At 52.3% G+C, this 25,825-nt stretch overlaps 3 protein-coding genes across 5 annotated transcripts; 1 reads left to right on the top strand and 2 right to left on the bottom strand.

The window, feature by feature from the left end:
- Positions 1–3,347: 3,347 nt before the first annotated feature.
- On the bottom strand, positions 3,348–4,236 carry EMC6 (ER membrane protein complex subunit 6). Its single transcript, XM_037133052.2, has 2 exons — positions 4,127–4,236; positions 3,348–3,909 (listed from the first exon to the last, which is right to left on the bottom strand). Exon 2 carries the CDS (start codon positions 3,869–3,871, stop codon positions 3,539–3,541), a length of 333 nt encoding a protein of 110 aa, XP_036988947.1. The 5' UTR covers positions 3,872–3,909; positions 4,127–4,236; the 3' UTR covers positions 3,348–3,538.
- Positions 4,237–4,402: 166 nt separating this feature from the next.
- On the top strand, positions 4,403–9,148 carry TAX1BP3 (Tax1 binding protein 3). Its single transcript, XM_037133051.2, has 4 exons — positions 4,403–4,538; positions 7,268–7,387; positions 7,759–7,836; positions 8,140–9,148. Exons 1-4 carry the CDS (start codon positions 4,500–4,502, stop codon positions 8,275–8,277), a joined length of 375 nt encoding a protein of 124 aa, XP_036988946.1. The 5' UTR covers positions 4,403–4,499; the 3' UTR covers positions 8,278–9,148.
- A 99-nt stretch (positions 9,149–9,247) lies between these two features.
- On the bottom strand, positions 9,248–25,816 carry CTNS (cystinosin, lysosomal cystine transporter). 3 transcript variants are annotated; one of them, XM_037133050.2, is made up of 12 exons: positions 25,376–25,816; positions 24,549–24,725; positions 24,346–24,425; positions 20,237–20,315; positions 18,960–19,044; positions 17,837–17,940; positions 17,601–17,732; positions 14,959–15,058; positions 14,748–14,867; positions 13,498–13,668; positions 11,671–11,788; positions 9,248–11,458 (listed from the first exon to the last, which is right to left on the bottom strand). In XM_037133050.2, exons 3-12 carry the CDS (start codon positions 24,404–24,406, stop codon positions 11,325–11,327), a joined length of 1,104 nt encoding a protein of 367 aa, XP_036988945.1. In that variant the 5' UTR covers positions 24,407–24,425; positions 24,549–24,725; positions 25,376–25,816; the 3' UTR covers positions 9,248–11,324. The 3 variants fall into 3 exon arrangements, with proteins under 3 accessions (XP_036988945.1, XP_036988944.1, XP_053528580.1); XM_037133049.2 differs by lacking the exon at positions 24,549–24,725 and having other exon boundaries at positions 25,376–25,812; XM_053672605.1 differs by lacking the exons at positions 24,346–24,425; positions 24,549–24,725; positions 25,376–25,816 and adding an exon at positions 21,153–21,171.
- Positions 25,817–25,825: the final 9 nt, after the last annotated feature.

Consider the following 25,825-nt stretch of genomic DNA (forward strand, 5'->3'; position numbering starts at 1 on the left):
TGGGTTAAACGCTGATGACACTGTGGCAAGCAACACAGGAACAGTCCCTGCCAGAGCGCTTCCAGCCCTGGGGGAGCTGAATCTCAACCAGCGGTCACACGTCACCCCAGACTGAACTGCGTTTTCAGTGGAGTAGCCAGAGAAAGTTTCCTCCAGAAAGTGACATAGAAATTGAAATCTGGAAGGTCAGTAGCAGTCTAACCAGGTGACGGAGGAAGCATCACAGGTAAGGGAACCACACGTGAAAAAGCCCTTTGACGAGAAGGGGCAACCGAGGAACTGGATGACGACCGTGTGACTGGAGCTGTGAGGTGTTCCTCCATTTATGTTACATTTTTCCTTACTGATTTTACAGCAAGTGGGAGGGGCAGAGGGCAGGGGCGGGAGGGAAGCATTGAAACCCGGACCAGGGGGTCGAACTCGAACACAGCTCATCGGGACAGTGCTCTAACAGTTGGCCGGAGTCTCATCAAGTGAGCAACCTGGCTGGGCTCTTTTCAACTTGAAGTAAGGGTTGTCCCACTAAACTTCACTGCCATGGAGGACTTGTTCAACCTAAACTGTTTTTTCAAGTCCAGCAAAACTTTCCAGGGGGGGGGTCTCCTACTACACGTCAGGGGCGCCACGTTCAGAAAGGCCAGCGCCCCCACTATAGCTTCTGGATAGTGCAGTGCATTTGCACACTGCCAAAGTTCCCTTGCTTTTGCACACTCCCCTCTCCTTTCCTGTGGGTTTTTTTCCCCATAATGTTGGTGTAGGAGTGGGGGTACTCATTAACCTTACGGAACTGGCTTTGAGACAGGAAGAATTGAAGCAGGAGCTTGAGCTCCTCTCGAACATGGGAAAGCTGGCTTCTCTCAGGGTGCCTGCGGCTGGATCAGGAAGATGGCATGGCAGCCTCCTGGGAGCTGACAGGGCAGGAGCACACAAATTGTGCTCATGTTCAGGCCCTGGCCTAAAGAGCCGTCTAGCTGGCATTTCCCTAATGACTGGGTTATCCCATGCCTTTGTCAAAAATACATTTGCATATTGGGTGCTATCCATACAACATCGCGGGAACGCTGCCGTAAAGAGCCCAGTGCCCTCTGGCCCTGATGCAGGGGTCATCAGGACTGACCAGCCACGGCTGCCCTTTCTTCCCTGCCACCCCCAGTTCTCTCTTCTCAGCAGCTACAGCCTACTGGGGAGTGGTTGTGAAGGGGGAATGGGACTTCCTCCAGGAGTCTGTATCTAAGCACCGCAGCTAAGGACTGCAATGCTCTGCAGAGTCCCTAAACCATTCCCCTGGGAATGGCATCTTGCACACCTGGAGGGTGCCACTCGGCTCCAACCAACCGTCTCCACCCAAGTGATGCCACTTTCCTCAAAGCAGACTCTCCATGGACATGGGAACAATCTCTCCAAGGACACAATTTTTTCCCAGGTACTTGCTTCCCCTTAGGCCAGTACACAGCATTAAAGGAGGGGAGATGGCAAATTTTCTGGAACCTGCCCCGAACATGTATTCTCTGACATTGCTATGTGGTTATAAAACAATAAATGGATTAACTTTAAATGTGTCATGATTTTTTTCCCTTCAAGTCTTCATGGTCACCTACGCTTCAGAGGAAAATGTAAGAAAGTGAGGCCAAAAGCAGCAGACACAGAAATGATTAGTGAGCAATGTAACATATTCCTTGTCTTGTGAAGAATGCAAATAAAGGTACGGGAACTCTAAATGAGCAAACCTGAGGACTAGGAAGGCACTAATACTGGCACTTCTCATTCAGTGAGTAATCAGGTAAGACTCTGGAAAGCATTTGGAATTAAGTTTTAATCTTCTGCTTTAGCTTATTAAATTTCCTCAAAAATACAGATATGAAAACATTCATTGCAATATTTTTTATAATAGTGAACATTTCAAACAAGCTCACTGCTTAACAATAGAGGAAGTTAAGTAAATCGGCTCATTTACCTCCCATCCTCCCTCACCAACCCCACCCCTGCCCCACTGCTGCTTCTTCCTTAGCCCACACCAGGAAGGAATCCCCCCTTCCCACTCAGAGAAGGCCCTGAGAGAGGACTGGGGAGTTCTGGAGAGGGGGTGCAAACTACTAATGTGAGCATCTTCAGGGTGGTCAGATGAGGTACTAGAGGAGAGGAAGGCAAAGCTGTGACCTCAGCTGCTTTTTGGCTTCATGTGCAAACATGCAGTCCAGAACCCAAAACGGAATTCCAGGGGCCTGGGTCCCAGATCCATTTCTATTACTGACCATGGGCCAATACTGTCTGCATAAGGAAACTTGAATTCAAGTTCTCAGATCCCTTCTGATCTAAAGCTGATTATTCAAAAAATCCAAATCTGATCACATAACACCAAACTGAAACTTCCAAAGACCTCCCCCAGTACTTCCAGACTTCCCTCAGTGGCTCTTAGAATCAAAGGCACACTCCCCGCTGTGGTCCTCCATGTCCCGGTCCATGTTTCCCTCATAGCTTCTGATGCTTCAGCTACAAGCCGGACTCTTTCCTGCCCAATGGCCCTCACACATGTGCTTTCTTGCAAGTACCCCCTTCTCCACACTTTACTTGACTGTTATTTAACCTTCACTTCTCTGTTATTTCCTCAAAGAAGCCTTTCTTGACCCCTACCTCCCAACCTGGGTTCAGCTTGGGGTTCCTGTGTACTTTCTTCATACCATTTACCATCATTAAAATATCTGTGAAATTAGGTGATGCTGTCTTCCCAGTTAGAGGGGAATATCCTCCTGTAAATTCCAGGAGCATGTTCACTTTAGACAAGCCCAAAGTTTAGTTTAAAAATGTACAGTGTTTAATTTTCAAATCTTAGAGAAGGGCTTGAGTTTACTTTTTAAATGAAAATGACAGCCAGCTGCATGTAACTAGGTGAAATGGAACTGACAGAACACCATTCACCAGAAAGCAGTGGTTCTGGGAAGAAAAGGCTGGGCTCTGAACAAGTTCACTCAGCCAATACAGCAAGAAAAATTCGGATACCTGCATTTGAACCTGGCTCTGCCTTTTCAAAGCTGTGCCTTCTCTGCAGCCTTAGGTTCATTAACGGGGGACAATAATCACAACTACTCCATAAGGACATTGCTAGAATTAAATGAGATAATGGGTGTAAAACGTACAAGGCACAATCACCGGCATATAGGACACACGACGAACATTGTTATTAGTTCTTAAGATGTTAACAGTGAGTTCTCTCTGTATTTAGGTCCTAGCGTAAATGCAGGGAAATTACAGACGGCTAAGCCTCAGTGCCAGCACCCCAGGAGGCAAAACTTAGCGATTCTGCACTCACGACAGACAGGGAGTGAATGTTAAGGTAGGAAAAAACTCCGTCAAGTGTCTCACGCTTCATTTAATCTGAAGAATATTACAAGCTCTTCGTCTTCTGATTTAAGTTATTTATAACGTTACGGAACAAGCAGCGAATTCAACAATTCAAAAACTAAATAAGTCTACACGCTGTTAATTCCTGGCAACAGTCTTCCCAATCTGGTTTTTACAAAAAGTCATCCCTGCCCCCGTTTCAGTAGACGTGCACCATGCCATAGAGGAATGTCCAGAACAGGACGTAGGTGAAGAGGCCTCCGATGAGACCTCCTGTAAAGAGAGGTCTTCGTGACTTAAAATATTTGTTCCATCTCCTTCCCGCCTTGAGAATTAAGAGCAGGGAGAGCAGGATGGAGGCAAGCAGGTAGAAGATGAAGCCGTAGAGGCCGGTGAGGCCGAGGATGCCGGCCGTGGCCCCCGACAGCGCTGACACTGAGGTCCGGCAGTAATCCAGGACCGCGGCGTTGCCTCGCACTGCTGCCTCACTGATGAACGGCGGTCCTTCCCGCTTCGCCACCACAGCGGCCATCGCACCCGCCGGGGCTCAGCCTCTGCTTTCTCGCGGAGCTACGGAGAAAAACCAAGTTACGAGTGGCGCCCCGAGCTTAGCGAGTTGGGTTCATGCGGTCCCTCCCCCTGGGGCTTTCAAAACCTCGCTCCACTCCTAGGTCTTGAACCTTCAACACACGCTGAGAAGGCTGAAAGCTCGGACAAACTCGGGCCTGTTCGGGATGGCGGGGAGAGACAGCACGTCTGCATTCCCCGCCCAGGCTCGCCCGGTTACCTGTAACACGGCAGCAGATAATCACTTGGCCTTCCCTCAAACACCCCGAGATTCAGACTCCCGCAGCGCCATCTTGCTCTAGAGACTGCTGGGAAGGCCCAGATTGCCCATGCGCCAAGCCCTCGCTCCCGCCCTCTAGCGCGTGCGCCGTGGGTCTCCCAAGCACGCCCCGCCTCCAGCTCGTTTTACTACGCACCCACTGGGATTTCTGAGAGCCGAACTGCGACCCGGTGGGTGATTGGTTGGAGATTTGTTAACTATTCATGAGGGGGCGGGCCCAGCCAGACGGCCTTTGTTAACCAGAGGGCGCGGTTCCGTGGATTTTCGCTGCGGGTTTCGCCGAGCGGTACTTGGTTGCTAGATTGGGGTCGAGATGTCCTACATCCCAGGCCAACCAGTCACTGCCGTGGTGGTGAGTGCGCTCGCGCGGGTTCCTCCTCGTCGTGTCTTGCTCCCACTTTGTAGAGCGGTAAACTGACAGCCCAAACAGGTTGACAAAGCTTCGAACCCGTGGCTCCTGCAAACCGCGGCAGAGCTTCAGTCCTGGTTCCAGCCGCGGTCTCCTCAACCGTGTAAAGAGAAAGCTGGGATCCAAGAGCCTTCTCAGAGGCTGGACCTAGCTGGAACCCGCGCGCTACAGTTGCCGCGTTGAACTCCTTTCAGGCATCGGGTCGGGGAGGATTAAGGGGAAAGGCCGGGCTGTGGGAATCTAGGAAAGCTCTCTGGGCCTTCCTGGGCCTGTGATCCCAGCTGGGTAGCCGCAGGGGGCAGGCGCCGGCCCGGACATCCTTGAGTCGTAGCCTCTGGAATGAGGAAGTGCTTCCTCCACCTCAGTGGGAGCAGCCGCCCAGAGAAGGATCTGAGGGGTGGAGGGGTCCAAGGCCTGCGTAGCAGCCCCTTACCCCTCCTTCCTTCTAGCCTTGCCTCCTCGGATTCACCACCGCCCGGTTGAGTAGACTCATACAACTGGCTTGGTTCTGCTCGGAACTTTTCCTAGATCCCCAGACCAGGGGCTAAGTCCATGTCGCCTGCCTGGCACTTGGGGCTGGAGGAGAGACCTTTTGGGGTCAGCTCAGGCCCCCATTTCACACCCCCAACTCACTCCTAGGCTTGTCTTGGGTGTCAGGTGCTGTTAGAATAAAGTGAAGGAGGCCAGAGCCTTAGTTCCAAAGCCAGTGCTACAGCTGGATGTAACCCGGAGACCAGGATGTGGGGGAGAGAGTCCCAGAGAGGTCCAGTCATGGCCAGCCATATAAAGCACTTAGGAAGGACCCAGCTCTCGGAGAAGAGAGCTGTTAGGCAGGCATTGAGTCAGGTGGAAGTCCCTGTTCTGGGGCCATGGCTGTGTTATCTCAGTGGGCGTGCTGGGAGTCAGCTGGTGGTGTGTGAAGTCACTGATAAAGGTGGCATGTGACAATGAACTTAGAGCAGCAGCTCAGGCCAGGGCTGGGAGGAAACATTGCTGGACTTGCTGAGAACTGTCCTAACCTTCACCCTGGCTGTACCCACCTGACCTCCAGATCCCTAGCTGCCCCAGAGAGTAGGGGCCAGGCTTGCTCCTTAGCTGGGATAAATATGGGTACAGGTGAAGAGCCAGGGAGGGGTCAATAACCCACCTGACTTCACCCAACAAGTTAGTGACAAAGCCTTGCCTCCCAGCCCAAGGGCCTGTATTCTTTTTGACCTTGAAGTTGGGTCAAAAGTATGTGTTGGAGGTGGAGCAGGCCTGCAGGAGCTTTTGGGCCTGGGTCCAGTGGGCCTTTGGGATTATGCTTCCTGCTCCCCCTCTGGTGTCATGGTTGGTTCCTGGGCTTTCCTCATAGTTGCAGGACCATGATCTACCCATTCAAATACATTTGAACATGGTAGGTGGGGTCTGGCCTCTCTCGTTGGACTGGGGATGGGGTGGGGGAGGCTTCCTCCCCGGCCCCTGCGATCTCCCAGTGTTGTATCTTGAGAATGTTAAAACCATTCCATCCTCTCGGCTGCCCCAGATGGCTCCTGGCACTCACACTCAACCTGCTTCTCCTCTAGGATCTCCATCTGAGGTGTGGTTGTGCCCAGCCAGGCCAGGCGACCAGATGTTGTCCCCGAGTCTGTTGATCTTGCTTTCCAAGTAGTTCATGTCTCCTGGCCTCTACCTCTCACCTCTGAGAGATGTCATTTTCCTACTGTGTGGTCATCCTAGCATCAAACCTGATCACAACTGGCTCCACTCCCCAACTCCTGAGAGCTCCAGTGGGCTCAGAATGGTCAGGGGGCCAAACTCCTGATAAAGTCCAGATACAGTCTGCTTTTGCTTTTTCCCCGCTTCACGTTAAACTAACTCTCAGCTTCTAGGGTAGGGTGATCTGGTCCGATTCCTGGCATCTGGTGACTGAAGCATGGCTGCTGAAGGCTTTGAAAGGAGCCTGGTATAAGGGGACCACAGCCCCAGATATGGTGGTAAAACTCTAGGACACTTCTCTACCTCCTACTCTGCACGAGAGCAAGGTTTCGGGCTTAGGGAGAAACCCCCTTCCTGGGAGCCAGTCTGCTAGGCCTGGTTTTCATGGCCTTCCTGTCTGGCTTCTGCCTCATCTCACCTCCCAGTTCTGGTCCTGCACTGTCCACCCTGGTCTTATGGACCTGTACCTACAGGACAGCCCCTTCTTCTTTCTGTGAGAGTTTGATCTTCACTTTTCCTGGGCATCTTCGGTCTTGCCCTTCATTGGGCTGGCTCAGCAACCTGAGTTGCCTCAGCAAGTTGCCTTGCATTTTCTTCCAGGGCCTGACCCCTCCTGCCCTGTGTGGTCCCTCCCCTGGGACACAGGCCACTATCAATAGCAAGCATGGTGTCCTTGGTCTTGGGATATGAGGGGCTTAGAGCATGTGTGACAGACAGACTGATTGATACATGAGACAGAGGAAGGGGACAGAAGTTTGGACAAAGGATTGTGTGGGTGGGTTGATGTGGCTGAGTTGAGTCTCAACTCCCCCAGCCTCCCAGGTTGGTGACCAGCTGGATTTGTTCAGGGGTCCCAGGGCCCCAGCCTCCTGGCATGGCTGAGCTGTCCCAGCAGCCTGTGGCTGCTGCAGGAGACAGACCAGATTTGTTCTCCATGTACCCACCAACCCCTACTTCATTTTTTTCTTTGCCAGCAAAGAGTTGAAATTCACAAGCTGCGTCAAGGTGAGAACTTAATCCTGGGCTTCAGCATTGGAGGTGGAATTGACCAGGATCCCTCCCAGAATCCTTTCTCAGAAGATAAGACGGATAAGGTAAGGGGGAGGGTCTTGGGACCTCTCTGCACAAAGAGGCCTGAGGGGGATGTCTCTGCTTCCTGGGCCTTCGTGGAAGGAGCAGACCTCTCATCTCTCTCAAATAGTCTTCTCTAAGAAGGTCTAAAAAATGATCTGGTGGGAATAAGTAGGGGTAGGGGTGAAGACTAGGCCTCCCAGCCCTGGGAAGGCCTGTTCAGACACAGCCCAGGGACAGCAGGGGCTAGAGCATTCATGCCTGGGGGTAGGGGGTAGGCTTGGTGCAGAGATGGACGGATGGACAGCTGGGAGTATGCTGTGCTGGGCTTTGCCCTGTGCATAAGGGGCCAGTCCAGGGAACCTAGGGCTTGAACTGGGCTGTCTCTTCCCAGGGTATTTACGTCACACGAGTATCTGAAGGAGGCCCTGCTGAAATTGCTGGGCTGCAGATTGGCGACAAGATCATGCAGGTAATTGAAGTCCCAAAGGAGCAAAACAAAGCTTGGGTCTGAGGGAGTGGGGCTGGGGCTGTGCCTGCCTCTGGGGTCACTTGGGAGACTCACTGAAGCCATTTTGAAGAAGGCTTTTTTGAGCCCACACTGGCCTTGCCCCCAGGGGAAGCTGGCTGTATTCTCTGTGTGTTGGCTGTCATCCTCTACCCTGGGGGCATCAGCTTGGGGCCTGCTTGGGTAACACAGTCTCCCCAAATCCCAGCATACTTCCAGGTCCCAGAGGGAGGGTACTGAGGTGGCTGTCTTCTCCCCCTGGTTCAGGTGAACGGCTGGGACATGACCATGGTCACACACGACCAGGCCCGGAAACGGCTCACCAAGCGCTCAGAGGAGGTGGTGCGCCTGCTGGTGACCCGGCAGTCACTGCAGAAGGCGGTGCAGCGGTCCATGCTGTCCTAGCGGCCTGCCCAGGTCCCGACGTGTGCCTGCCTCCTCTTGTACCGTGACACTGCTTCCACAGTCTGCTCCTCCTCCTGGCTTCTGCTGAGCGCTGGACCCCCGCTCAGAGGGGAAGAGCTGGTCACAGAGGCCTGACCTGGCCTGCCTTCCCCTCCCACCAGTGGCCCAAGGCTCTGGGACCAACTCTCCCTCAGACACCAAGGACTGGAAACAGTAGCCTGGAGCTGAGTTGTAGTCTGTCTGTAGTGACCACAGGCTCGGTCCCCAGACCCTGCCATCTGGCCTCAGTAATGTCCAGGTGAGCAGCGGGCCCCACCTCTGAGAGTGGCCACAAAGCTGAATAGTGCCAGGTGGGTCCAGCCTCCCACACTACCCTGGCTGCAGGGCTCGGCCCTGCCCTGTCTCAGCTCCGAAGTGCCTGTGTCCCACACTTTCCCCTGTTGCGCAGGGGTGGGGGCATTCTGCACTGCCAGAGGCACTACGAAGCTGGCCAGGATGGAAGCCAGGCTCACAGGGCACCTGTCCCACACCCCCCACCACCCGAGGGGCACTGGCTTCCTGAGGTTTGCCTGCTCGCAGGATTTACACAGGACTGAGGCTAACATTTTAGGGCAGTTCTCAGGATTGCCCTTTTCCCTTGTGCCTGTGGGTTTAACTTTTGTATTTTTCTAATCACAATTTTGATACAAAGCCTCCTTATCTCACTACTTGGAAATGCCAATTCTACTTTTGAATGTAATATACTAATTCAGTCTGGGAATAATGACTCTTAACAAGTCAACAAGCCTTACTTCAGTCACTGTGGAAATGGGGCAGTATGAAGCTACCCCACACCGAACATCTTGTGCCCAATAAACAGTGCTGGAATCCACGGGGTCTTTGCTGAGGCACAGAGGTGGGCTATTTGGGGCTGGATTATGGAGAGAGCTTTGGTTGTAAGGCTGGCTGAGCTGGCCCCAGCTGCTCTGGGATAAAGCCCCACTATTCCTAAGTTTACCTGACACAGTGCTCAGCCTGGCCACATCTACAGTAAAGTGTGGGGGCACTGTCACTGCAAGAGGGGCAGGGAGTCCCCAACTTCCCTTGTAAACTTGGTCTCTGTTTCTACCGAGGAAGAGCCTCATGGACCCCAATGGGTTCATGGGAAAAACAGCCACCCCCTAAGACTCTTAAGAGCACTCAGTTGATCACAGCCAGGGATGCGACCCCAAGTGTTCCCAGGGCTGCCACCTGATGGGATATGGGGAGAATGGGAGAGCTCCAGGGGGTCTGGCTGGCCCGCCACTGGCTGCACTACCAGCTCTGGGAATTGTTGCCACGTGCACACCCACTGCCAAGTCAAATTTTTGAAGTCCCCCATTTTTAAAGTGTGATACCTGGTAACACACTGGGTGGCCAAATTAAACAGGCATGCATACTTGGTCAGGCTACCATCTCTGATTTGGGGAAACAAGATCTAAATTCTTTGGTATTTTTATACCTGGGTATAAAAATATACCCAGGAAGAATCTGGAAAAATCAGTCATCTCTCCACTCCCAGGGGTGGCCAACTCTTAAAGGCCTCTTCCATCCCTGGCTCACAGCCACGCCCCGAGCAGTGTGCCCTTGCTAAGGCACAGATGTGGCACCTGTGGGACCTACCTGGCCCCGAGAAGGCAGGTGTCTTGCACTACCTGAGGGGGTTCCCTGATAAAGTGCCGGGTCGGCACGCAGTCGCTGCGGGACTGGCAAACTTCACAACTCGTGAACGTCCTTACACAAAGTGAGCGGGGCTGTCTCCCTAAGTCCCAAGGACTCGGTGCTGAAGATACACACCTGCCTCCTGCATCTGGCAAACGCTCAGCGTACAAAAGGAAACAACAGGTTTTAATTCAGGATATACACTCACACTGAGCTTGTAGTAGGAAGTTGAGAGTGGGCTGACAAACTCGAAGCACGTACAAGGCACGTCTGGGCCCCGCCCCCTGCCCCTGGAAGGACAACTGGTTGGGTTGGGAGGGAAGGAGACTTAGGACCAGGGTTGGCCTATGAAGGTTGTGTGAGGTGGTCATAAGTCCTTATCTTAAGGCTTCCGGAACAGCCAAAAATTGGTGAGCCTCAGACGGAGGTCTGGGGAGGTGAAGGAAGGCAGGCCTGCCCTGCCACCCGGGGGAGCTATGCTCACCACCTAGCAGGTTCAACAGGCCTCTAAGGCACAGAAAGGGGGAGGGACTCACATGGGGCCCCTGACTCTGGGAAAGTGGAGGTAGGCAGACAGCCACTCCTAAAACATCCCTCCAAAAATTCCAAAAGGGGTGTTAGTGGGACAAAGATCCAGAGGGTGTTGGATGTGAGCCCAGTTTAGAACCAATCTGTTGAGCACCTCCGGACCCAGAAAGACTGCATCTTTAGTAGGCGCTGGCCTGGGCCCCCTGGGCCTGCCGCTGTGAAAACTGAGTTCTAGATAATGTAGCCTTCAGAGAAGGGACCCCAAGGCTTACCCCCAAAGTCCTAGCCCCCCCCCGCCACTGCCACCAGCACCTCTCCATCCACTGGCCACAATGCCTGGCTGCTTAGTCTTTAGGAACACGGCAGTGGCACCCAAATGCCCTTGGCTGTCCCAGCCGCAAGGTCAGTACTTCGAGCTGCTCCCTGACACACTGGGTGCTCGGGCAAGGCCTTCAGCTCCTAGCTCAATGTCCAGTCCTGCTTGGGATGGCTGTCAGGACCTGTGGGTGCTGCCTGAAGCCTTAAAGAGAATAGAGATGGCAACGGCAAGTTGCAGGAGGGCCAGGTGACTGGCCAAGTAACACCCGAGAGGGCCACCAGCAGTCTGGCTGTTAATCTCGGAGCACAGTCTGGTGTCTGTCCCAGAGGGAGGTTTCTCCCCGGCCCTGGAGAGTCTGGACGAAGGCAGGCTGGTTCATGTTAAAGGCATGTGACCCTGAGGAAGAGAGCGCTTCTCCACTGCCGGTGTGTGTTGTGGAGCCAGCCCTGCTCTCTAGACCGCTTTTCTAGCCTTCCTCCTGGGCACAGGGCCTGGGCCATTTACACTGGGGCCCTGCGTGCTAGTTCACCCGCTCATACCCTGGTTTCTTTCTGTACAAGCAGAAGTGCTGGATGAAGAAGACAATATCGAAGAAGATGGAGAAGATGCCGAGTCCAAACTTGGTTGGGTCTCCAAAGATCAGTGTCCACTGGTCTGTTAACAGCCAGAGGGGACAGAATTTGGTTTTAGGTTGGCAGCCTGTGGAGCTGTGGAGGGTGGGGGTGGGGGTCCTCCCCTCTTCAGGAAACCACAAACCCTCCAGCTGCGGATGCCCCTTGGGGAATCTAGGGGCTGGGACTGCTAGGATGACCAAGCTGTGGGGCTGGGGAGATGGGGGCAGCCCGGCCGCCTGCTGATTGACTCACCATTGTTGTAGGACTGGAGGAACATCTGGAGGAGGCTGAAGGAGCCCCCAGTGAAGTCCAGAAGCACATTGCCAATGCTCCAGCCCTCGGTGCTTTTGTAGACAAAGTTCATGTAGGCCTGGGCACACAAAGCGATGGAGGGCGGTGAGGAGGTTGGGTGGCTGCCTCACGCACCTTGTGACTGCCACTCCAAACAAGAGCGGCTCTAATTCATCCCACTCATGTGCTCCAGCCTCTGCTCCAAGGAACACAGTGACCTTTGGGCTCTGACAAGTTTTTGACAGAGAAGTCTGGGTGGGTCCTGGGGTCTGGGCAGCGTGCACAGTATACAGCCCCCCCCTCCTCCCACCCCTGCACCACAGCTCCAGTGGAGGGAGGCTGGCAGGCTGCTTCTGCATCTTCCTCATCCCTCCCTGTTCTGGGTCAAAACTTTATTATGGCTTTTCAGCCACTCAGATTTCTCTCATCTCTAGTGAAGACTCTCCCTAAACTCAGCCTGGACTTCATGATGTACTTGGGAATGTGGCTGGAAGTCTGCCTGCCTGGCTGAAACGCCAGCTCCACCACTGGAGCTTGGTTTCCTTGGGAAAAGTATTTGATTCTCCCTCTGAAGAGTGTGCTTACCTCCTGCCCCAGCCCCGCCTGAGCTCCTGGCTATCTCTTCCCGGGCCCACTGGGGAGCACACCCCACCCCTGCTGCCAGCGCCCCACTCATCCCTCCAACGCCAGCACCCTCTGGGCTTCTCTGACTTGGCTTCATTAGTGGTCTTCTCCCAGTCAGCCATCAGCCATGGCCCCTTTTTTGTCCTTTCCCTCCCTCTCTATACTTGCTGCCACCTCTCCAGTCATGGACAGTTTCAAATGTCTCCACATGGGACTCCTGCCTCCCAGGTTTTCTAGCCCCAAGCTTCCCCACATTCAGGGATTGAGGCCCCACTTCCCTCAAGGCCCAGCTTCCTTCAGCCCAACACTGCTCAGCCAGACAGGTCTCCTTGCTGCCTCCCACACTCCTGTCTGTGCCTTTGTGTAGGCTGCCCGAGCCCGGAATGCCCCCTTCTCTGGTGTCCACAGAATTATGTCCTGTTTATCCTTAAAGGTCTGGCCCTGTTTGCAGGTCCTCTTGGGAGACTGGCCCCGACTCTGGCCAAAACATTTTCCTTCCTGAGCCCATGGGACACAAGGTTCCTTGTGCTGGAGAAGCTGAAAAGGGGGCTTCTCCACTGAGAACGGGGCAGATTGAGCACCTCCACTCAAAAGTGGAGTCTGCATTTGGCACTACTTCATTTCTGACCCTGTCCTGAACCATCCAACTATGGGGAAGACATGTTTGATCTGAGTAGGGCTGACTACTTTTGGCGGGGGGGGGGGGGGGGGGGGGGGCGGTGGTTGCTGAGGGCCCACAAGAGACCCTGAATGGGACCTCTGAGAAAAACCTCTCTGCACAGGAGTGGAGGTGGTCGTGGTGGTCTCTCCTCCCACCTCATCTTTCCCAGGTATCCTGCTGCTGCTGGTCAGGGATGTCAGTAATGGGGCGCAGAACTGACGTCATCAGCTGGGATGGAGAGACAGAGTGACCTGCACAACCTGACTCTCCCAGTGGCTGTGAGCTCGGAAGAGTCTCCACTGAACTCTGCGTGATTTCCGGCTGCAGGGAGGAGCTGGCAGTGGCAATGGGCAGCTTCCACCACCGCCCATCCCCCGCCCCATGGCTGCTGGGCTCACAGCTTCCACTGAAGCTTTCCAGCCAGGAGTAGGTCCCGGGGTCTGTATTTCACTGACCCCTCGCCCTGACTGCCCAGTGAAAAGTAGGGCAGGCCCTGGAGGTACCTGTGGAAAATACTTGACCAGCGTCACTGCGAGCTTGATGTAGGAGAAACAGAAGAGAAACTGCAGCCATGAGGTCACCCCGACTGCAGCCAAAACCAAGATGACGAGTGCGAAGAGCCACGCGAGCACCAGGAAGCCAATGGCAGGCCAGGACACACGCTGGTCACCTCGCTGAGGATGAGGTGGGGCGGAAAGACGGGAGTAGAGTATGTGGGGTGTGGGGGAGGGCCCCTGTCACAACAGTGGTCTCTAGCTTAGTCCCTCTTGGACTTCCAGAGTCCATTTCTTCTTGCTCCCACAATGCAGACTGAGTGCTTCTCCGAGCCCACCAGGAGCGCCAGGTGTTGGGGACAGAGCCCAACACCTCATCCCAGCCCTGGCTTGTTCCACAATCCGGAGGGTGCCTGATCGTCTCTGCAATCTGTCCCCTTCCCCTACCTGTCCCCAGAGGCGGCCTCCTTCATCCAAGATTCACAGCAAAGAGTAAAGAAACCTAGGAGACTCATGAAGGTGGTGCCCAAGCGGCCCCTGGCTGGCCCTGCATGTGTGAAGGGAGCTCCCTGAGGGACGTGGAAACCCACAGGGAAGTGAAAGAAAATGTGCATGTTAGTGACCCTCTGAAACGTGGCCTACAACACCCTTTCCAGCTGAAGCACCAAAAAAGCCATCTGGCAACACAGTTGAGTGCAGGCCCCTCAGCTTGGGTCCCAGACCCCCGAGGACCTCTCAGGACCCTGACAAGCCTACGCCCCACAGTGGAACCCTGAACCCTGGCTACCCCCCCGTGTGCAGTTCCTCATTGCCACCTGGCCTCGACAGCTCTGCCTCCCAGCTGGGGGAGCCCCGCCCTGGCCCTCTTCCCCACGGCCAAGGGAACTTGACTCATCCCACGGACCACAAAAGAACACCACTCTCTTGATGCCCTCCTTCCCCCTCCTCACTGGTTGGGCCACGCCTTCTAAGAGCTGTCCATGCTCTCCCCTCACCCTCAGCTCTAAGCCCGCTGGGTCATCTCTGCCTCTCTGTGTCCCTCACCCCAGACCTGTAGGTGGGGGATGAGAGCTTCGGCTCAGAGGGTGGTCTCTTGGCCCAATAAGCAGATGCTGAGTGAACAAACACATGTCCTTTTTAAGGGTTTCCGTGTCTTCTGCAGTAAAGCAGCCAGTGGGGGGGGGGGGGGGGGGGGCGGGGCGGTGGTGGTGGGTGCTGGCCTGGCAGCCACAGGGGGAGGTGCCAATTTCACCCCTCACCTCATACAGAAGGCACTGCACCAGGACGACCAGGGTGAGGGCGACAGCGTGCAGGCTGAAGAAGACATCATTACTCTCCACGGGGTTCACTCCATTTGGGTATTTGAGGAAAAACTGCTCCTGTTAAGGGGGTGGGGAGAAGCTGAGGTGAGAGGGGCAGCCAGGACATGAATGACATGGGCTGGGCTGTGGTGGGCGGGCAGAACCGTACCTTGATGTGTGGCACCCAGAACAGGCCGACGTTGAACACGCTGTAGGCCATGAAGCCCATCAGGTTCAGGGTAACGAAGTCAAAGCTGAGACCAACCACGCTGTGGGGCAGGGAGATGGAAGACAAAGCAGGCCAGTAGGCGAGACTTGGCCAGTGAAGGCCTGGGACGGGCAGAGCTCCCTGCACAGGGGAAGGGGGGCCTGGCTGCCCCCAGCAGATCTGTCCTCAGGTCCTCCTTCGTGGCCTAATCGATGCCCCCAATCCCACCCTCCTGAGAACCAATTTCCTCCTGTGTCAAGTCTGGTCCCACAGGGAAGTCTGGAGGCCTTCTGCACGAAGGAAGCCTCTTCCTTTCTTTGGGGACTCCCAGTGCGGCAGCCCCCAAAGAGGCCCATGTGGCTAGAGTGACAGCAGGAACGCTGGTGTCCCTGCTGTATGAAGACACAACCCCAGGCCCCCCTTGTCCTTCCTTCCATTGATGTATGATCAACATACAACATCCTATGCATTTTTGGAGTACATCATAATGCTCTGGTGTTTATCTATACATTACGAAATGGTCCCCACGATGTGTAGTTACCATCTGTCACTACACAAAGCTATTACAATGTTACTGATTATACCCCTGTGCTATACCTCACTTCCTCAGGACTTCACAACTGCAAGTTCATGCCTCTGAATCCCCTTCACCTATTTCACCCACTCCCCAAATGCCCCCCGCCCAGTACCCACCACTTTGTTTCCTGTATCTATGAGTCTGTTTGATTATATATATATATTGTATAATGTGCATCTTCTTGTCTGTCGATGGACACTTTGGCTGTTTCCATGCTTTGGCTACTGTAAATAATGCTGCAGTGAACCTAGGGGCGCACGTATCTTTCCAAATTAGAGCTCTCATCATCCTCGGATGGATGTCCGGAGGTGGAACTGCTGGATCATATGGTGGTTCTATTTTTGACTTTTTGAGGACCCTCCATACTGTTTTCCACAGTGGCTGCACCATTTTAAATTGCCACCAGTGTATATGAGGGTTCCCTTTCCTCCAAGTCCTGGACAATACTTGTTGCCTCTTCGTTTTGTTAGTTTCTTCGCTGTGCACAAAGTTTATAGTTTGATGTAATTCCACTTGTTTTACTTTTGTCACCCTTGTCTGAGAAGACATATCCAAAAGGAAAACACTGCTAAGACTAACTGATGTTGAAGAGCTTACTGCCCATGTTTTCTTTGAGTTCTGTGGTCTTAGGTCTTACATTCAAGTCTAATCAAAATGGTGTAAGACACTGGTCAGATTTCATCATTTTGCATGTCTCTCTCCAGTTTTCCCAGCACCATTTATTGAAGAGACTGTCTTTACCCCATTGTGTATTCTTGACTCCTTTGTCGTAGACTGACCGTGTATGTGTGGGTTTATTTCTGGGCTCTCTACTCTATTCCATTAATCTGTGTGTCTGTTTTTGTGGCAGCGCCATGCTGTTTGGATTATTTTATGCTTAGAGTTTGGTATCAGGAACGTGACATGTGACATCTCTTCTTTGTCAAGATTGCTTTGGACATTTGGGGTCTTTGTGTTTCCATACTAATTTTAGGATTCTTTGTTCTAGTTCTGTGAAAAATGCCATTGGGAATTTGATGGGGATTGCACTGAATCTGCACATTGCCTTGGTTAAGTAAGGACATTTTCATAGTATTAATTCTTCCAGTCCGTGAGTATGGTATCTTTCCATTATTTGTATCTTCATCAATTTCTTTCATCAATGTCTTACAGTTTTCAGAATACATGTCTTTAACTTCCTAGGTGTTTTAATTTTTTAATATAATTGTAAATGGGATTGTTTTCTTAATTTCTTTCTGAAACACTGTTATTAGTGCACAGAAAGGCAACATAAGCGGATTTCCTTCATGTGTAGTCTAGGTGCCTTTTAAACCACTGTTTCCCTTGAAGAGGCCCCTCAGTGACATCCCTGCCTGCTGCCGGTGTCCACGTCGGGAATGGGATTCCCTTTGCTCTCACGTCTCCATCCCTCCCACCCTTCTCCAGGTGGTCCCTCTACCCTGTGTTGTGCAGAGGCTGTTCAATGGGCCCTCAGTTCTTCTTTGGCAGGAACTACTCTGTGTGTAGGTGTGTATTTGGTATGTCTGTGGGAGGAGGCGAGTTCAGGGTCTCCCTACACCTGTATCCGAGCCTGGCCTCTCCTCTTTGTTTTAGTGTTCATTATGTAAAATATATATATATATTTTTTTATCCCACTTTGTTTTTAAACTCAAAGCAGAAGGCTTAATCTCCCAGGCTGAAGAATCCAACTCTGGCGCTGTCACATGACTTGACACTAATTCCTCCAGGCTTGGGCTGACCAAGATGAAACATATTCAGGTTTACTTCTTCTCCACCCAGCCCATTCTCCACTTCACTGAGAAGCCTCATTTTGTTACTTTCACAGGAAGTAGCTGAATTTGGCAAGAGATCAACTGCCCAGCGGTCCAAGTGCTACCACAGGCTCTTAGAGCTTTCAGATCGACAACTTTCTAGAAAGGGTGGGAAGAGAGGGGGGTAAAGTCTGAAGCCATGCTACCTACAGCCTTGCTGGAATGCCCATCATACTGGCACCAAATGAACCTGCACGTGTAGCTCAGCAGATTACCTTTTCCGCCTCCAGTTCATGATCACCTGAGGGTAGAAGGAAACAGACCAGGCTGCAAAGTAGATCCAGCCAATCACCTGGTTTATGATGTTAATGATGTTGCTGTGGATCACCAAGAAGCGTATCCTTGGCCTAGGAAGAATTTGGGGGCCAGAATGAGCTGAGGACGGGTTCCTGAGGGAAAGCCCCATGCGCCCAGCACCCCCTCCCTTCTCTGAATTTAAGCCCCAGCTTACCCGGTTTGGTTGGAATGATTTCTATGCAGAAAAACAGTAATTTGTCCCACATTCTGAGATGTCACTTGGAAAGAGGATTCTGTCACTCTGGGAGGCACCACAACCTATGAGGAAAACTGAATTTGATCCAGTGCCATGTTACTGGAACTTCACTGAGTATCTAGCTCAAGGCTAAGATCACACAAGTCCCTGTATTCCAGGCACTTACTAATAACAGGAAGAAACGCTGGACCGCCAGCTACCTGGAACCCCTCATACACCTGCGTATTAGGCTTTCTGAGCAGAACTCGGTTCTGCCCTCAGGCTCCCCTGTCTTATCTCTGAGGGAAGGCGGGATGGCTCTCTTCCTTGTGGATCAAGCTAGACCTCAGAGAGCTGAGTGCCAGAACTTGCTGTTAGAACCAATGGCGTTTCTGCAGCTCCTTTCCCAACCACACAGGACCTCATGATGTGCCGCATCGTTATCAATTTCATCCCTGCATTCACCTTGTCTGTTTTTTTTTTTTAAAAAAAAACACCCTCATTCACTCTATACTGCCTCCCCATTGATGGTTTTTTTAAAATCTAATTTATCAGTGATTGGCTCAAATCCTTGGTGAGGCAGAAACAGGGTATATATTAACAGACAAATGCATAAGGGCTGTGTAGTTATTACTGTGATATCAGACAGTCTCTGGCACTGGATCTTGGAAATAACACTCAACCAATAGAATCTCAGAACAGTGCTTTGCAGACTTTAAGGTGCACCCCAATCCTCCAGGGATCTTCTTGTTCATATGCAGATTCTGAATCAGTAGACCTGGAATGCGCCTGAGATTCTGCATTTCTAAAAGGCTTTCAAGCAGGGACAATGCTCCTGGTCCTTGCACACCCTCGAAACAGCAAGGTCTTAGAAAACTATCTTAAGAATTTCTTCTACATTCTCAGAACCATTTTTTGTCTCAGAGTTCTTGCCATCACTTTCCTAATTCCATCTACATGGCATTGGACACCCACCCTCAAAGAGACCAACAAATCCCAGACCATCATTTTTAGAATGATGAGACGGGGCTGCCCGTGGTATAAAAACAAGGTGGACTATTTCCAGAAGCACTCAACCCATCAGTTACGGTTCATTACTTACTTCGTCAGGGAGCTCAATGATAGTAACATTCTTTGAACGAAATGTGATTTCAAAAGTGATCACCATGGTTGAATTTAACGGATGCCTGTGGGGGACAAGAGTCTGATTACTACTGAGAAGCTGGACCTGGTGAGATCTCAACCAACCTTCTGGATTTCACACGGGGCCTGTCATTTCTCCTGTAGTCAGGGTGAGGAAGTGCTATGTGCTTATCCGTAGGGGTGGGAGGCTCCCTGCTCACAGGAGTTTCTATTTTTATCAGGAGATAAAGATCCCTTTGGGGCTGGGTGAGACCATGAGAAGGTGTGAAAGTAGCTATGAATGCCAAACAGGATGTCCAGAGGCCAACAGGACCATGACATTTGCTCTGGGGGGGAAAGACTTACTCGGGTCTGAGCAGGGAGCAGCGCTTCCCCAGAAAGCTGTGAGCTACGCCTGACTGTGAGCAGCCCATGGGGGCCTCCAGGACTTAGAGGCCTGATGTTACTTTGAAAGGCAGTGGCAAGCAGCTCAGAGATTCTGGAAAGGGAGAGTTGTGGTCAGGGGATGACTGTCAAGATTTACGAGGGGTCAATGTGCAGAGGTGGCAGGGGCTGGAAACGGAATGCAAATCTTTTGGGGAACCATGGTACTGAAGCTTTGGTTTGAGAACAGACTTCCCAGGAGAGGTGAGGAAAAGGGAGAGAGAGAGGGGAACAGGGCTCCTGACCTTCATTGTCGGGAATCCTCGTGACTGGGAGGCAAGAGCAGGGCAAAGCAGGGGAGGACTAGGAGGAGAGGGAGGCTCTGTGGCGCAGCTGGACTTGCTCAGCACCCTCATGCCTGAACCAGCAAGACAGACTCTCAGACGAGGCGAAGCATGAGAGTGCGCCGGTGGGATCCACCAGACGGAGTCACTTCCGCTTTGGGAAGTGGCCTAAGAAGTGCTCAGCTCCTTACCCCCTCACCGTCAGGGCCCTCCTCAAATATTAGAGCCTCGGAAAGGAGGACTCGGAAGTCTGGCATCACCTACTGGTCACTCGAGGACTCTGCTCAGCTGGGGAAAAGGCTTGTGACTGGGGAGAAGCCTCCTTCTGGCTTCTTCCATGGGAAACAGGGATTCAGCAGATGGGGAAAGAGAGACTTTGGGACCTTGGTCTGAAGCCCGGGGCGAGCACTTCTCTTTCTCTGGCTTCTCATAAAGTGAAGAGGCAAGAGCATGACACTTGAAACATGAACTGAGCTAGCTGTGGGGTCGGCCAGCTGGGCTGAGGACAGCACTGGGCCTGGGAACTTACTGAAGGGTGATGCTGACATTGGCCGAGCTCCCATTTTCCAGCTTCACAGTGGGAGGTACGGCAAGGTTGACCGCCGACTCTGGAAGGACCCAAATCGATGGCATTAGTCATTAGGTCAGAGAACTTATGCCCAAAAGGAAAGACTGGGACAAGGGCCCCTGACACCTGAACTCATGAACTGACTCATGATAAGCCCTATCATCTAGGTGGAGGCAGGGAGGTTCTGAGAGGCTAAGTGATGGGACTGGTACCTGAGCTCTATAAGCTCTTTCATCTCCTGCCACCTGAGACAGGGAGACACAGGCCTGAGCAGGAGACGCTGTAGCTTCCTCCTCCCCAACATGACAGGCTCTGAGGCTATGTGGCTGAGTAATCCAGAGACAGTGTTAGAGTCACAGACCCCAAAAACTGTCACGAAGGAATCCAAACCATGCTCTGGGGTTAGAAAAGTGGACTTGAATCACCTCTTCAGATGAAAATCATAGGCATCTCTCATCTTCGTAGGGCCTCAGTGGCCCCACAGAACTGGTCCAGCCCTTCCTGTACTCAGACCCATAGGGCCCAGCTAACCTGTTTTTGAAGAAACCCTTTAGGGCTCCTGTATGACCCTTAGCCCCTCATTCACTGACCCCCTTCCTGAGGCTGCCTCTGCTGGGGACCGGGGGAAAACTGATGAACAAGACACACCGTTTCACTCTCAAGTACCTCCTCCTGGCATTAACTCCGAGAAAGTAAATGAATAGGCCTCGGGGGTAAGGAAAGAAGCAGGTTTGGGAGGCCACATGCCCTAGAGCAACTTGGCCACAGAACTTGAGTGAGTCAGCCTCTCTCTGACCTCTTCCTGCGTTCTTAGGGGCAGCCCACACCCCCGATCCCACCCCTGCTCCCGGGCACGCTTGGCACCTGTGCACCTTACCCCCCTTACCTCAGGGCCTTCAGGATTACGCACAACATAATGTGTGATTATGAGTCTAGATGGGAACAGGAAGAGGCCCAGGGTAAAGCAAATGCTCAGCTTGATGAAGATGGTCCTTGCTGGGTTAGCAGCTACAAGCGGGGCCCAGGGCTCCCTCTCCCAAGACCCATGAAAGGTAGAAGGTGAACAAATTTTAGGTCTCAAGTTGGAAGGGCACTTAGTTCTCCCCAGTCTGATCCCCCCTCTCCGTCCTCCTCCCTGGCAGTTTCTCTTCCTCTGCCTAGACACCGAGGGATGGTGACTCCACTTCCTCCAAGGGAAAGGCCCAGTCTGGAACTTGTACTCCTGGGCCTGGATCTGCTGCCTGAGACCTCTCAGACCCACCTGAGCCACCTTCTCCTTGCTAACTGTGCACGCGTGAATGCAGATGCAGACTCTGTCCCCTGCCTGCAAGTCTCCAAGCTGACTCCACCAGGGTTCCTGAGTGGCATGCCCCCTTGCTGACCCTTGCAGAGGCCAAGCTGTTCAGAGCAGAGTAGAACGGTCCCTCCCTTACTTGCAGCCTCAGGGCTTGGAGGCAGCTTTGACAACTCTGCCTTTTCTTTTGCACACTCTACTCTCGTAATAACCTGTTTCTTTGCTGTGGGCTTGCACAGCTGGGGTAGGCCCCTGCTGTTACTTTCTTCCTGGAGCTGAGGACACCAGATAAGCAATATTGTGACAAGACCGTACCCAGGACAGAGTTGCTGAAAGTGATACCAGGCAGCTGCCAACCTCTCTGGGTCCCCAGGGCTCCACCGGGAGTGTGGTCAGGGTGAGTGGGAGAGCCCCACGGCCTTTGCTCTTCCACTGCCTTTACATTGTAAAAGAAGAGGCTGTGAACTTCCAAAAAAAGTGGACCAAGGAATGTTCCCTTCCTTCTTACTGCCACTGAAGACAGCAGAGCTCAGCAACTGAAACTGGGCTCTGAGGTCAAGCAGATCCATCCTGGCCCTGTCACTTCTAGCTGTGTGACTATGGGCAAGGTACTTAACCTGAGACTGCTTCCTCACCTGTAAAATGGGGAGAATAGTACCACAGGGCATCCTGAAGATAAAGTGGTGATGTTTGTGACTTTCCACAGGTCCTGAGTGCAACATAATTGCTGTTCACTATTCTTAACATCATGGAAACAAGGCACGGGGCAGTTTTTAAACTCAAGATGGGAGGCGGTTGGAGAGCTGGCACTGCACTCTGGGAAAGCACATTTTTAAGTTGAGGCAGGAGTCTCTGGACACAACACTGGAGTTACCAAATGAGTCCTAATGAGACCATGCCAAGTTTCCTCTATGGATTCTGTTTTACTTTTTTTTTTTTTTTGGAACTAATGCTTATTGGCACTTCCTATGGTGCTCCTGGCCCCACGCCAGCCCCTCTGCTACACTGTTAACTCCCAACCTCGTATTACTACAATGCGGAGAGGTGGGCACTTCAGATATAAGAGATTGAGGATCCCAAGAGGGAAAGTGTCTTGCCCACACAGCTCAAAAATGGTGGTGGCAGGATTCAAACCTGGGCCTGTCCGGTCTAAACCCCAGGTGTTTGCCACTAAATTGCAGTGCCTCTCAAGGTTCTGCCCAAGTAAGTCAGACAAAAAAGACTCTGAAGGCTTAAGGCCCCGATGATCATTGTCCCTACTTCCCCAACGTAGGGACAATGGGCCTGGCAGAATGAGGTCAGAAAGCAATTCCGGTTAACTTGATTTCACGGTGGTTTCCACTGTTCATTATAATGACATTCAAGACAGGAGGCAAAGTGATAAAATGGAGCAAGGACCCTGCACAGTAGGGACCCTTTGTCACGTTCTAGCTCTGTGACTGGGGAAGACTTCTATCTTCTCTGTATATTTGAGGTGGATTTGCTCTTCTTCTTTAGAGCAATGTGTTAGCATTATTAATGGAGCTTTAAAAATATTTGATTTATTTATTTTTAGAGAGTGGAAGGGAGGGAGAAAGACAGACAGAAACATTAATGTGTGGTTGCCTCTTGCGAGCCCTGTACGGGGGACCTGGCCTGCAACCCAGGCACGTGCCCTGAATGGAAATAGAACTGGTGACCCTTCAGTTTGCAGGCCCATGCTCAACCCATTGAGTTATACCAACCAGGTCTAATGGAACTTTATTTAAAGCCTGCCAATGCATATATAGATATGCATACTGGGGCCCTGGTCCCAGAGAATATGACCCAGCAGGTGTGGAGTGGGGCTCCGGCATTTGTACCAAGAAACACCAGGCTTCCTAGTCTGACCTTTCCTTTCCTGGAAACTGCTTATCTTCGAGGTATGACTGTATAGTGACAATACTGATTTTTTTAATGAGCCCGGAAGCGCTGGTCAGATGCTCTGTTCACAGACACATAAGAGGTCAGATAACTGTAATGGTGCAGCCACTATGCCTGGATTTTGGGAAGCTTCCGTTGGATTTGTATCATTTGCACAAGATTAATTTGAAATCTTCAGTCAGGGTTTTTAAGATCTGATTTTTGACAATGGCGTGGGGTCCTAGAAGTGCTCAACACAAATTCTTCTTGTGGAAGGAATTTCAGCAACGTTTTGGGCAGTGGGAGAATTAACAGAATGTCACAGGCCTCTAAAAATTCTGCCCTACAAGGCTGTACAAACCCTGCTGTTTTTTTCCTGACAACCAGCTAGTGTTCTGTGAGGCCTCTAGCCCTGTTCTTCGGTTCCTCGTTAAAGGAAAGGTTTTCTCATCTTACAAGGGGATGCTGGGAAGATTCATTAGGTGTCCGTGGCCTGGCAGAACCAGGTACAACAAGGTGCCTATGTCACCTGCTTCTGCAGCATCTCCTAGAACCCAGTACTCCCTCTGTGGAGTCCACAGGGCAGGAACACAAGCCGTTCTTTATGGATATTGTTGCACATTGTTGGAGCTCCACAGTTTGATTTTGGTGACACAGACAAGGTCATAGAGACATGGGGCAGAAGACCAATTATTTATGGAATCATCTGGCTCCCTGTAAAACTCCTGGACCCCAGACCTGGGTCTGCTCCACACCCGGGGGCTGCATGAGCAAGGGCCAGGCAGGCACATGCACTCTGGACAGTCCTAAATCCTTGGCCAGAAACAGGTCAGGCTACTTGCTCTATACCACTATTTCCCTCTTTACAAAGCTGATGACCTATTTCTAAACTTACCACACTTCTCTATCAGCTTCAGGGGGGAAAGTATAGAAATAATCAGCCAACTCCTTATCATGTTCCTCGATTTCAAAGAGCTAGGGAGAAAAACAAACAGCAAGAGAAGTTCAGGTTAAAGTAGGATCAGCTCAGCAACAAGTGGACATTATAACCCCTGGAACCCTGGCATGAACAGTTCATAAACAACTTCCACTTCATACCTGTGACCTCATGCATGGGCTCTGCATCGGCAGCCTGAAGAACAGGACTCCAGGGAGGACTTAATCATTCTTTGATATGTGGAGAAATGGGCTCAGAAAAACTAAGTGGGTTGTGTAAAGTCTCACTCTGAGGAAGTGGGCAAATACTGAATTCTTCTCTCAACTGCTTCTTGCAAGCTAACAGAAAGAATGTAGTTTTACTGGCTGAGGTCTCTTCCCCACCCCTTAAAGTTATTAAAACCGTGGTCAGATATTTGACTGTGTGAATCTATAAACCTTAAGGAAATTAATTTTATTCTTTATCTTGGGATAAGAGCTTAAGGGTTGTTATTTTCCTTAATACTGTTGAAAACGACAACGCGCAGCTGTCCTTGCTTTCTTCAGCCCGAAAGCCCCCGAGAGCTAGGTAGGGTCTCCTCCTGCCCACTTTTCCAGAGCCCAGTTCAGAGCTCAGCACGCCAAGAGGAGATTTGGAATGGTCCCCCCAGAGTCTCCCACCACCACGACAATCTGCAAACTCCGCAGCTCAGATTCAGACGGCACCCGAGCAGAGAAGGAGGAGAAGGGGCTCGGACATGCCCTGGGGTAGTCAGCCACACCATCTCAGCAACCCGGTGAACCCGACCTCCGCTCACCACCACTCGAACCTGAGGACTGTCCGGTGTCGCACGGCCGGGGCTGGTGGCAGGGGGTGGAACCCTGGCGCACCTGAGGGTGCCAGGATTTGAGGCAGGCTGCCCAACCAGCTTGTTGCACCAGTCTCTGGGCTTCATAGAGTCGACCTGGGAAATGGGTGGGAGGCTGCTGGGTCCGTACGGGGTTCTCACCTGAGATCCTCTGAGGCTCCACTGGCTGACCACACAGGACGTAGGAGATGTACCGGTTTCTCCCGCCGGGTAGACTTTGTGTGAGCTTGGGCCTGAAGTCACATGAACTGAATCACCTGATTTCCAAGTAAATATAGCCGCGCGAAGCACTCCGGGAACTGTAGTTTTAACGAATCTTTGCAGGACAACCGGGTGGGGTAGCGGAGGCGCTCAGACACCAAGGCGAGGATGGCAGCTCGGTGTGAGGCAGTAGGCTCACGCCGTAGGGACGCATCCCAAGGGCCCGTCAGCAAGCCTGCACTACTTGCGAGAGCCTGCCGTGGTGGGGAAGTCGCTGTCACTGTCCCCGCACTCCAGCTCCATGGGGCGGTGCCCTCTAGGTCCCGCCTTCCGTTGCTTCTCCACCTATAGCCGGGCCCATCGCGAGGGTGCGTGGGGCCCCGCTTTCCT

Source organism: Artibeus jamaicensis, unplaced genomic scaffold, assembly GCF_021234435.1.
Source record: "Artibeus jamaicensis isolate MK-2021 breed Jamaican fruit bat unplaced genomic scaffold, CSHL_Jam_final contig_777, whole genome shotgun sequence".
NCBI classification, from domain to species: Eukaryota; Metazoa; Chordata; class Mammalia; order Chiroptera; family Phyllostomidae; genus Artibeus; species Artibeus jamaicensis.